A 12,890-nucleotide genomic window follows, 5' to 3' on the forward strand; every position below is an offset into this window, starting at 1 on the left:
AGATACAGTGCAGGTAGGCTAGTCTTAGTCTACATGAGATTATTTTGATAAGAGCGAGAATACAGTGCCTTGCGAAAGTATTTGGCCCCCTTGAACTTTGCGACCTTTTGCCACATTTCAGGCTTCAAACATAAAGATATAAAACTATTTTTTTGTGAAGAATCAACAACAAGTGGGACACAATCATGAAGTGGAACGACATTTATTGGATATTTCAAACTTTTTTAACAAATCAAAAACTGAAAAATTGGGCGTGCAAAATTATTCAGCCCCCTTAAGTTAATACTTTGTAGGGCCACCTTTTGCTGCGATTACAGCTGTAAGTCGCTTGGGTATGTCTCTTATCAGTTTTGCACATCGAGAGACTGAAATGTTTTCCCATTCCTCCTTGCAAAACAGCTCGAGCTCAGTGAGGTTGGATGGAGAGCATTTGTGAACAGCAGTTTTCAGTTCTTTCCACAGATTCTCGATTGGATTCAGGTCTGGACTTTGACTTGGCCATTCTAACACCTGGATATGTTTATTTTTGAACCATTCCATTGTAGATTTTGCTTTATGTTTTGGATCATTGTCTTGTTGGAAGACAAATCTCCGTGCCGGTCTCAGGTCTTTTGCAGACCATCAGGTTTTCTTCCAGAATGGTCCTGTATTTGGCTCCATCCATCTTCCCATCAATTTTAACCATCTTCCCTGTCCCTGCTGAAGAAAAGCAGGCCCAAACCATGATGCTGCCACCACCATGTTTGACAGTGGGGATGGTGTGTTCAGCTGTGTTGCTTTTACGCCAAACATAACGTTTTGCATTGTTGCCAAAAAGTTCAATTTTGGTTTCATCTGACCAGAGCACCTTCTTCCACATGTTTGGTGTGTCTCCCAGGTGGCTTGTGGCAAACTTTAAGCGACACTTTTTATGGATATCTTTAAGAAATGGCTTTCTTGCCACTCTTCCATAAAGGCCAGATTTGTGCAATATACGACTGATTGTTGTCCTATGGACAGAGTCTCCCACCTCAGCTGTAGATCTCTGCAGTTCATCCAGAGTGATCATGGGCCTCTTGGCTGCATCTCTGATCAGTCTTCTCCTTGTATGAGCTGAAAGTTTAGAGGGACGGCCAGGTCTTGGTAGATTTGCAGTGGTCTGATACTCCTTCCATTTCAATATTATCGCTTGCACAGTGCTCCTTGGGATGTTTAAAGCTTGGGAAATATTTTTGTATCCAAATCCGGCTTTAAACTTCTTCACAACAGTATCTCGGACCTGCCTGGTGTGTTCCTTGTTCTTCATGATGCTCTCTGCGCTTTTAACGGACCTCTGAGACTATCACAGTGCAGGTGCATTTATACAGAGACTTGATTACACACAGGTGGATTGTATTTATCATCATTAGTCATTTAGGTCAACATTGGATCATTCAGAGATCCTCACTGAACTTCTGGAGAGAGTTTGCTGCACTGAAAGTAAAGGGGCTGAATAATTTTGCACGCCCAATTTTTCAGTTTTTGATTTGTTAAAAAAGTTTGAAATATCCAATAAATGTCGTTCCACTTCATGATTGTTTCCCACTTGTTGTTGATTCTTCACAAAAAAATACAGTTTTATATCTTTATGTTTGAAGCCTGAAATGTGGCAAAAGGTCGCAAAGTTCAAGGGGGCCGAATACTTTCGCAAGGCACTGTATTTGTATTTGTCAAACTGCAGCCAAGCATCAATCATCACGTCACCAGAATAAGAACCTCTATATTTATTGGAAAGAAGCATCAAGATTACCAAGAACTTTCACCACCCTGTGAAGTTAATAATTGAATTAATCGATCATAATAAACTGCATGGTTTCACTAGTCATATTGGGAGGACCTCACACCATATCATCACGTGACTCCAAGTTTACTTTGATATGGTTATATCAATATTTGTGCATAATTAATTTTACCAACACAAAACGATCCCAAACATGTCAAACTAACCAATTATCTGTCTGCGTTTGTAAACTGAACCTACCAGTTTCCTTCACAGCTGTGATTTTTTATATGGTATGAGTTTACTCACATAAAAACTGTGGATGGAAACATGGCTCCTGGCTATGACTGGTTGCCATCTATAGATAGATATACACTACAACTATGTGGACACCTGCTCCTCAATCATCTTATTCCAAAATCATGCTCATTAATATGGAGTTGGTCCCCCCTTTGCTGCTATAACAGCCTCCACTCTTCTGGGAAGGCTTTCCACTAGATGTTGGAACATTGCTGTGGGAACTTGCTTCCATTCAGCCACAAGAGCATTAGTGAGTTCGGGCACTGATGTTGGGCGTCAGGCCTGGCTCGCAGTTGGCGTTCCAATTCATCCCAAAGGCATTCGATTGGGTTGTGGTCAGGGCTCTGTGCAGGCCATTCATGTTCTTCCACACCGATCTAGACAAACCATTTCTGTACGGAGATCGCTTTTTGCACGGGGGGCATTGTCATGCTGAAACAGGAAAGGGCTTTCCCCAAACTGTTGCCACAAAGTTGGAAGCACAGAACATTCTAGAATTTTATTGTTTACTGTTGCGTTAAGATTTCCCTTTACTGGCTCCAAGGGGTCTAGCCCAAACCATGAAAAACAGCCCCCAGACCATTATTCCTCCTCCACCAAACTTTACCGTTAGCACTAGGCATTGGGGCAGGTAGCGTTCTTCTGGCATTCACCAAACCCAGATTTGTCCGTCAGACTGCCAGATGGTGAAGTGTGATTTATCACTCCAGAGAACGCATTTCCACTGCTCCAGAGTCCAAAGTTGGCAAGCTTTACACCACTACAGCCGACGCTTGGCATTGCGCATGGTGATCTTAGGCTTCTGTGCGGCTACTCGGCCATTCAAACTCATTTCACGAAGCTCCTGAAGAACAGTTATTTTGCTGACATTGCTTCCAGGGGCAGTTTGGAACTCGGTAGTGAGTGTTGCAACCAAGGACAGACGATTTTTACACACTACACGCTTCAGCACTCGGCAGTCACGTTCTGTGAGCTTGTGTCCTACCACTACACGGCTGAGCCGTTGTTGCTCCTAGACGTTTCCACAGCACTTACAGTTGCCCGGGTAGCTATAGCAGGGCAGAAATTTGATGAACTGACTTGTTGAAAAGGTGGCATCCTATGACGGTGCCACGATGAAAGTCACTGAGCTCTTCGGTAGGGCTATTCTACTGCCAATGTTTGTCTATGGAGATTGCATGGCTGTGTGCTCGATTTTATACAACTAGCAACAGCTGAAATAGCCAAATCCACTATTTGAAGGGGTGTCCACATGTAGTGTATATAGTTTACACAAGTTCATTGAGGGTTGTCTGTTAGAAGAGCGCAAACGGTACATGTTGCTGCTGTTATTGTCCCAGTTCCAATAATTTCAATATCGATGTGAGTGATTAATTTGCGCGCGCTATTAATTATACAGTAGAACAAGCTGATCAATTCCAGAATTGAGTGACCATTTGGTAAATATTGGTGCGTATGCAGTTTCTAAAAGACAAATTTAGCAAGATACAAGTCATCTGAAAACGTGTGTTCCGAATAACTTATGCATTGGTCTTAAAAATATCACGACTTGTTTCAGCATATTGATTATGAATTTAAAAAACAGTTTTGATACTCGGCCATATCAAAAAGACATGACAACAGGAAGCAGCAACAGTATAATTTAATGCATGTTTAAGCAATATAAAATTTTTTTTTTAATTCAACAGGATTTAGGTAAAAACTACTGAATGAGCCCAAAAACGTACTTTGATTTATTGATTTTGATGATATTAGTTCAATGAAAATGTTAAGTGTACGTGGAATTGCCCTAAACTAACTAACGTTAGCTAACGTTAACCTAGCTAGCTATTGTAGATAATTAGTTCTAGATGGCTTTTATAGTTAATGTTAGCTACACACCCAACGTATCAAATGACAATATTATAAAGCTCATATGTTTAGAAAAATATATATGCAGAAAATATATTTACCTGTCTGTAGCTAGCTACATGGACGCTTTTCAGAATTATCTGTGAGGGTCGGGTAAAATCGGTTATGTCTAGAAGGGATACAGTTTATGTCCAAATTTAATTTTCGTAGTAGAGTTTAGGGGAATTTACGCAGCAGGTTATGATAATTAGAGTAGCACGTTAGGGTCATTAGATTAAGGTTATGAAAATAGTTGGGGTTAGCTAAAATGCAAAAATATGTACGTCAATTCGACAAAATCTGTATCCCATCTAGACAGGGCCGGGAAAAGCAGGGTAAAACAGATATCTGTATATAATGACGAGATGCTCATGTCTCCGCCCTAACAATGGGAGTTGGTTGTCCGAAAGTCATGAAGGAAGGCGACAAGCTTAGATCCAAAATAAGCCCATAGAAACGCATCGTGCTTATTTTTGGACAGACGTTGGCGAGAGTGAAACCTCTCGCTTTGCCTCTTCCTCTCGGAGGAAAAGTTTATTATTTACATACGGAAACACGAGAAGACCAAATACCACCGAGTTTGAAAATACTTTCCTATTTTACTGCCAAGTGCTGTGCATACATGAAAGTGAATCCTACTGCCCTACGTTTGGAATAGAACGAAAAGGCCCGTCGAATGATTTAATTAGAGACCAATGTACGAAGAAGAACATACTTATAGGGGGTATTTTATTACATTATATATACACTGATCAAAAATATAAATGCAACATGTAAAGTGTTGGTCCCATGTGTGAAATGAAATGAAATATCCCAGAAAGGTTCCATATGCACAAAAATATTATTTTCTCAAATTTTGTGCACACATTTGTTTACATCCCTGTTAGTGAGCAATTTTCCTTTGCCAAGATAATCCATCCACCTGACAGGTGTGGTATTTCAAGAAGCTGATTAAACAGCATGGTCATTACACATGAGCACCTTGTGCTGGGGACAATAAAAGGCCACTCTGAAATGTGCAGTTTTGTCACACAACACACTGCCACAGATGTCTCAAGTTTTGAGACTGCTGACTGCAGAAATGTTCAACATAGCTATTGCCAGAGAATGTAATGTTTATTTGTCTACCATAACGTAATTTTAGAGAATTTGGCAGTACGTCCAACCAGCCTCACAACCGCAGACCACAAATATGCAGTCATGTGAGATAAGGGTTTGCTGATGTCGACTTTGTGAACAGTGTGCCCCATGGTGGTGGACAGGTTAGGGTATGGGCAGGTATAAACTACGGACAGCAAACACAATTGCATTTTATAAATGGCAATTTGAATGCACAGAGATACCGTGATGAGATCCTGAGGACCATTGTCATGCCATTCATCCGCCGCCATCACCTCATGTTTCAGCATGATAATGCACGGCCCCATGTCACAAGGATCTGTACACAATTGCTAGAAGTTGAAAATGTCCCAGTTCTTCTATAGCTTGCATACTCACCTCACGTCACCCATTGAGCATTGTTTGGGATGCACTGGATCAACATGTACGACAGAGTGTTCCAGTTCCCGCCAATATCCAGCAACTTCGCACAGCCACTGAAGAGGAATGGGACAACATTCCACAGACCACAATCAACAGCCTGATCAACTCTATGCAAAGGAGATGTGTTGCGCTGCATAATGCAAATGGTGTTCACACCAGATACTGACTGTTTTTCTGTTCCACCTACCCCACATTTTCCAGGAATCATCTTATCGTGTTACTGAATGTATCCAGAGTATTTTCAGATTTTGCAATCAACAAATGTGGCGTAAACTACAGTAGAATGCATGTAAAATCAACAGTGTAAGGTTTGGATTCAGTGTACACACCTTTGGTCTAATCATTTTCCCATAATTTCCAAACTGTGCCTTATCAATCGCTACCATGGTTATGCAAATGCATTTCATACTTATTCTGTAAGAAACATTTCAATTTAGCCTTATACATATAGGCCAATTCCCATATAAAGAGTTAATATGTATTTTTAACACTATAATTTGTTTGCGAGCATGATAGCTGTACTTTTTAATTGATGCAGCTTGTTTGCCATCAGCCAATCAGCATATCTCAACAAGTTCAAAACACGTGAATGCATCCAACTTGTATTTACGACTTCACAACTGATAATTACCACCTTCCCACTTGGTTATGAGCACAGCACAAGGTCAACTTTGGATAGATAGTTGATATCCCATTGGGCTGTGCACAATAACCTAGGGACAAGTTTACAGAGGAAAAAAAGCATCCTTGAATTTAGTGTATTCCTCTGCCTTTAATATTTGAAAACTACAAGTCTAAAGATAATCATTAGGTCACAGCTATTGCCCTACAATGCAAGTAGCTTTATTAGAATAACTGAAAAATGTGGAGTCTTCTCCAGTGCTAGCAATGGAATGATCTAAGTCTCCTAAGAAAATCATTGCCAATACTGGCAAGGAAAGACATTTCATTAAATCACAACTCAGTAGCTTTTCAACAGAATTCTGTTTCATTTATTTCAATCGGATTGCAACAATCATACAAACAGTACAAAATAATTATTTCAGAAACCCAAATTACAGGAATTTGTAGAACATATAGGCCATTACTGTCATTATTTGGCTGTCCCTGCACTTCCAGACAGGGTCAATCTAATTGTATGAATGTTGTCTTGAGGTGACAGGTGCATTTTGGTCATGTCAGTTGTTCATCTGTGAAATTAAATAAACATGAATCATGTTAGTAACATGCTGACAAAAAACACTGGATAACAATTAAAAACATTGAGGGAGGGTGTGTGTGTGTATATACTGTTCACACCTGTTCTGAGGATCTAAATCATTGGTTTTCTCAACCAATGAAATTAATGACCACAAGGTGCAAAACAGTGTGGGCTAATAAGAAATCTGCAAAGGCCCTCTCCTGGGAGATGGACAGGAAGTCTCCTTTGTTATCTGGATTAATCTGGATACGCAGGCAGACTGTAGGCAGGGAGGGACCAAAGAGAAGATAGATTATTCAGCAATAATGGTGGCTACCATTGATTATCTTCATATTTCAGTGACGTATAATACTGCTTAATATCACAAGATTATGCAAATAAATTGACCGTGCAGTGTGTCAATTACCTCCCAGGATGAAGGCGCCAACACATGATATGAACCCGGCCAAGAAGCTGTTGAATGGGAAGGTGCCAACCAGCAAGCAGTACAGAAACTGCAATGCACCGGTTAGCAAGATGTAGAAAAGGTACGCGTCGACCACTTTCAATTTATTCGATGTTTTGGTCGTGTATTCTTCCAGGAATCGAGAAATAACTGAAATTACCGAGTTGGACATGTTTCCTTATGAACAAAAAGCCCCAAAGGGTACAGAGAGAATCAAACTGTTTGTCAAATACGCTTCCGTCAGACGTAGCGCAAAAAATGACGTGTCAATAAAACTGGTGTAACAATAACAACATTCCCTCCTGAACATATAATCCACTGTACAGTAGTTCCATGTTAATAAACAACGACCCATCTGTCGACTTTGATTCTACGTGGTATGACTATGTCCCTGTATGACTTTAGTTTGCGATGAACGATATTGAACCAATGTAAACTAGTGGAATTAAGAAAAGTGAGCACTTTGGTTTGATAACCGTTGTGCATGGTAGACACTAAAGATTGATTATTTCCTTTTTTATGAATTTATCAATTCTAGTTGTAATTTGATTTATGATGTTGATCATAAAGTGTGTAAATATAACAATAAATGTTTCCTGAACGTTCGTATATCTCTAAGATATAGGATAGACACTTCGGAACAAACTTCCTTTAGATACTTTTTTGGAGTGTGCAGAGCTGTCATCAAGGCAAAGGGTGACTACTTTGAAGAATCTCAAATATAAAATATATTTAGATTGGTTTAAAACATTTTTGGTTACTACATGATTCCCTATGTGTTATTGCATAGTTTTGATGTCTTCACTATTATTCTACAATGTAGAAAATAAAGAAAAACCCTGGATGGGTAGGTGTGTCCAAACTTTTGACTGGTACTGTATATATTTATTTTACTTTAATGGATCTTAAAATTCAAAATTAAATAGCAAATGATCCTTGATATGACCTTCTTAAAGCAATTCTATATAGCTTAGTAGAGCATTTTCAGATCGAGCATTAATTGCCTCTTAGACAGTGCTTAGACTGTTCAGTGCTGAAAATAAGGGTTAATACATGTTCAAAATAAATAATGTTTCCTGATCTTGTATCTCTCTCATATAGGACAGACAATTCCAAACAAACTTCCTTTTGAATCTTTTGCAGACTACCTGTTCCATGTAGTGAATTTGTTATACCATGCTTTTGAATGGGTTAATAGCAGTAAGGCCCAAAATAATTTATATTAAAAAAAATACTTTTTATACTCTTAAAATAATTCAAACTCAAATAGCGAAATGTTTCTTGGTATGACCTTCTTAAAACAATTCCATATAGCTTAGTACCTATAACAATACTGAACCAAAGTAAGTTTGTGGAAATAATCATGAATAGTGAGCACTTTGGTTTGATAACAGTTTTGCATAATAGACATTTAATGGGGATTTTGTTTTTGAAGTGTGTGTCCTCTCTGTAAGTCAGTATCTGGCTGGGAGTGGTGGCCCTCATGGTGCCCCACGCCCATGTCCATTCTGAAGAGCACAGAAGCCAAGATCCTTGACAGTTAGTCCCCTTATCTAATATGTCTGAAAGTATTTCACAGGTACCCACCAGTCCTGACTTGACTACTTGATTATGTCACATTGTATCGCCCGCACTTTTTGTTGTCTCACCTCCATGCCTCTCCTTTTCCGAGACCCTGGACCCTAACTGTCACCAACAGGAACCAGCTAAATGCTCCCAAGCCTGGTACTGTCTCTCCCCTTCTCTATAGTGTTTTTGTCAGTCAGTACCAAATATTCACTTTTCCAGTGGAGTGGACATACCTTTTGTACTACATTGAGTCCACCTAACCATTTCCCTTTTCCTCCTCTATTCCAGTTGCACAGACACCTCTTAGGATGGTCCATGATATGGATTTGGGGGAGGGTTTTGGATACTTAACCTAGACCCTTCTGTCGCTCTCAACCACTCTTTGTGTTTGACTTGCTGGGTTTCGGACATAGCTCCAGACCCCAATTCCCCATGGACTCAGCTCTGGCTGAGGAGCAGTCAGTCAGCACTGGAGGCGGGCCCTTGACCTGGATCGCATGCTCCTATTGGGTCACAGTCTGGACTGCTACTTGGCAGCATCTTATGCCATTCAATACCCTGAGAGGTCAGAGGAGAAGTTTACATTGACACACTCTTTAGAGGCTAATCTTTGGCTTTATGATGAAAAGCATATGAACTTGGAGTAACATGGCTCTTTCTTCCTTTCCCTATCCAAGTCAGTCACCTGATTCTGGTTGACCACTGGGGCTTCCAGCCCATGCCTGTAGATGCAACCTCAGGATTGACCAGACCAGGCTGCCCTTGGGCCCGAATAGCCTTTTCCACTCTCTTCAACCCACTGGCATTGATCTGAGCCGCAGGACCCTGGGGTGAGAGGGGACTGGTTGTCTGAGTGGCATGGCCTGTGGTTCAGGGATTAAAGATAATATAGGTTAACTCTTTCTTTTGATATGTTGTCTCCTTTTTTCCCTAATCTTTACGATCCCATCTTTCTTTCCCAGGTCAAAAATGAGTTAACAGATTTGGTCCGGATTTCAATGTGAGGTTTCATGGCCTACTTGATAAAGACACTATAGACAGATTGGCTGACATTGTCATGAAAATGATGCGCTCACATTGATTTGGCCGGAAGGTGTCCTTTATGATACTGAACAGTCCTATATCTAGCAACAATGACAAGAAGCTGCCTTGTGGGTGTTTGTAAGTGGCTCATTTCAGCTCGTTGTATCTTGTTATTGATACCATGTCTTGTTTTGGCTGATGTCATGTCTATGCTAATATAGCAAAATTTCGCTAGCTAGCTAATCAATATCACCATTCACTAGCTAGCTAAGGATGTATTTGAGAGACAAGTGATCATTGTGCAAATGTATTTATCTTTTCAATAAACATTTTCAGACAAAATATAGTCTGGTGTTTAACCTTCCCATGTCACCACACTCCGCTGCGGACAACTGGTTTCCAGTCGAAGCTCACATCAACTACAAGAGTATGGTACTTGCCTACGGAGCACAAAGAGGAACTGCCCTTCCCTCCCTTCAGGCTATGCTCAAACCTTACAACCCAACCTGAGCATTCTGTTCTGTCACTGCTCGTCTGGCCCTCCTACCCCTACAGCAGTTCCCACTCAGCACAGTCCAAGCTTTTCTCTGTCCCCCAGAAGCTAGGACAGCAGAGCCCCTGCCCATCTTCCTGAAAACATCTGAAACCCTACCTCTTCAATTAATATCTTAAATAATCCCATAGCACCCCTCCTCACAGACCTTCCTGGTCAAATGTAGCGTAAAGTCACCTATCACCTATAGTGCTAGGAGAAAAAAATGTAAATAAGAAATCATAACCAAGCCAATACTTAATTTTTGATTTTTTTTAACCTTTTATTTTAACAGGGAATAATGTGCTCTGTATAATGTGTGTGTGTGTGTGTGTGTGTGTCCATTCAATACTTTAAATTGCATTAAAACTAATAGCAGGTTTACCCATCTCGGTGGAGACCCTAGGAACCTGAAGAGTTAACCAATCCTGTGAATGGGTTAGGTGACTCGGGTGTCTATACTTCAACAGAAAAGTTAGATAATATGGAAGTTTATGAAGTAGGGCCTTGTAAACAACAAAGGGAGTAATGTAGAGATGTACGGGTCTTTAGCGAAGTCCAGCCAACCTTTTGATACATGATGCAGTAATGAGTATCAAAACTGTTGCCTGTAACAAAACGAAGGGCACTATTGTAGGTGGCATCCAAAGGTATAAGAGTAGTAGCAGCTGCACTTTGATAAATAATATCACCATAATCAAGATCGGAAAAAAAGGTTGACTGAATAATCTGCTTGCTACTGTTTAGAGAAAGGCACAATCTGTTTCTGTAGAAAAAGACAACTTTAAATCTTAGCTTTTTAACCAGCTCGTCTGTATTAAAAAAAATGTCAATTCCATATCAATCCAAGTGCCTAAGTATTTTTATGCATGAACACATTCAAAGCATCTAATGAGTAAACATGTAGTTCATCTGAAACATTCATACGAGCGTTTAAAAACGACATGTATTTTGTTTTAAATTAGCAAGGGATTCCGGCATAGCTATACAATCTGACTGGAGTTTTGACACAGCCAGATCAACAGTTGGGGCAATAGCATACATAATAGTACCATCCACATATAGATTAAATTGACAGTTTTTAACAGATTGACCAATTGTGTTTATATAAATAATGAAGAGAACAGGTCCCAAAATTTACCCCTGAGGTGCATCTTTATGTACAGTACTTCAAGAAATGAACTTAACCCCATCAATCACAATGGCCTGAGTTCTGTCACTAAGATAATCATGAATCCATGAACAGGCATCAGAGCTCAGGCCTATCGAGGACAGTTTATTCAATAAAATAGCATTATCGACAGTATGAAAAACTTTTGACAGGTCCACAAACAGCACATTTCATTATAGAGTCTAAAGTATTGACAAGACCATTAACAACTAAAATGGTTGCTGTAATAGTGTTATGCCTAGGCCTAAACCCTTATTGGTTTACATTCAAAATACATTTCTCATATAAAAAAAGAGCTAAGTTGTACATTAACAAGCGTTCAAGAATCTTAGCTAGACAGAAAGCCTTGAAATGGGCCAATAATTATTAAGATCACTACTAACCTAGCCTTTATGGAGTGGCAGCACTGATTTCCATACTTTTTAAGTATTTCCTGAAGCAATGTTTAAAAATGTGGGTTACTGAGCCAACAATGATGCACACTTCAGCCGACCAGGATCCAATTGTTCGGCCCCTCTGGATTTCTTATTGTCTATTGCTAGCAAAGCATTCAGGACTTGTTTTTCTGTAAATAGCCTAAAATAATAATTTATCTGATCCTTCAACAAGTTTCCCCTATCAGCATCCAGCCCAACATCATTTGGTCTATCCCTATTAGTAATAGAGGAAGGAATAGAAATTGGATTTACTTTTCCAAGGTTACCCCCATAAGGCCTGAGGCTGCAGGCAATGTAAATATGAGGAACTCTGAGTAACCAATGATGGAATGTTATAAACTGACTTACCTGGGCTTTGGTTGCTATCGTGCAACAGCGCAAGCCCTCTACTTGATTTGAAAACTGAGGGGGTATTCAAGTTTATGGAATTCACATTTGACCTATAAGCACTGGGTGAGCAGACCACAGTGGGCTTCTCTTTTGAGCTCACAATAGCAGACATAAGAGTGGAGTTCAAAAGAACTGACAACACCCCTGAAATCCCAAAGTGTGAAATGGAGCTGATCCTCAGTCCCTCACTCCTCCCCCCTTCTCTTTCCCTGTCTCGGGTGGTTGAGGGAGCTGCTCATCAGGTCTATGTTGATCAGCCTGAGGAGTTCAACAGAGTTGTGTAGACCATCTGTGATAATGTAGACTGAGAATGAGTGATTGTGTGTGTGTGACTAATTTAACAATGCTGCTTAATTTTATTTATATAATACAGCCTACTGTGTAAGTTTTGTTGGCAGAGGCTGATTAGCTCAGTGCCAACCACTATAGGCTTTTAAAAAAGTGTTCCTTTTCAAGAGGCTTGACATGTCATGACATGTCATGACTGACAATAAGGTACCATTATAGTATCTTGACTTTATTATGAAGGGGTTGACTTATGACTGCCAATATCACGTGTTGTAATGAACTATTGAATAGGAAAAGGGCCAAATAAATGTAGAAAGATGTGATTTGCACATTACAGTTTATGTATGTGTATGAGGGAGTGTGT

General features: G+C 39.9%; 2 protein-coding genes and 1 long non-coding RNA gene across 6 annotated transcripts in view; 1 reads left to right on the top strand and 2 right to left on the bottom strand.

The window, feature by feature from the left end:
* LOC110521599 (zinc finger protein 774) overlaps window positions 1-4,402 on the bottom strand; it is a 16,513-nt gene extending 12,111 nt beyond the window's left edge. For all 4 annotated transcript variants that reach the window (XR_005040876.1, XM_021599270.2, XM_021599269.2 and 1 more), the window contains exon 1: window positions 3,991-4,402. The gene's annotated coding sequence lies outside the window, so the exon portion shown is untranslated. The remainder of the gene's footprint in view (window positions 1-3,990) is intronic.
* Window positions 4,403-6,443: 2,041 nt separating this feature from the next.
* Window positions 6,444-7,416, bottom strand: dad1 (defender against cell death 1). Its single transcript, NM_001160576.1, is given in 3 exon segments — window positions 6,444-6,660; window positions 6,770-6,930; window positions 7,078-7,416. Coding segments are annotated over 2 exon segments (342 nt in total). The 5' UTR covers window positions 7,289-7,416; the 3' UTR covers window positions 6,444-6,660; window positions 6,770-6,799.
* A 479-nt stretch (window positions 7,417-7,895) lies between these two features.
* Window positions 7,896-10,039, top strand: LOC110521600. Its single transcript, XR_005040877.1, has 4 exons — window positions 7,896-8,841; window positions 8,974-9,250; window positions 9,363-9,515; window positions 9,648-10,039. It is a non-coding gene; the product is annotated as an uncharacterized LOC110521600 (long non-coding RNA).
* The last annotated feature ends 2,851 nt before the right edge of the window (window positions 10,040-12,890 follow it).

This window comes from Oncorhynchus mykiss, chromosome 30 (assembly GCF_013265735.2).
Source record: "Oncorhynchus mykiss isolate Arlee chromosome 30, USDA_OmykA_1.1, whole genome shotgun sequence".
Taxonomy (NCBI): Eukaryota; Metazoa; Chordata; class Actinopteri; order Salmoniformes; family Salmonidae; genus Oncorhynchus; species Oncorhynchus mykiss.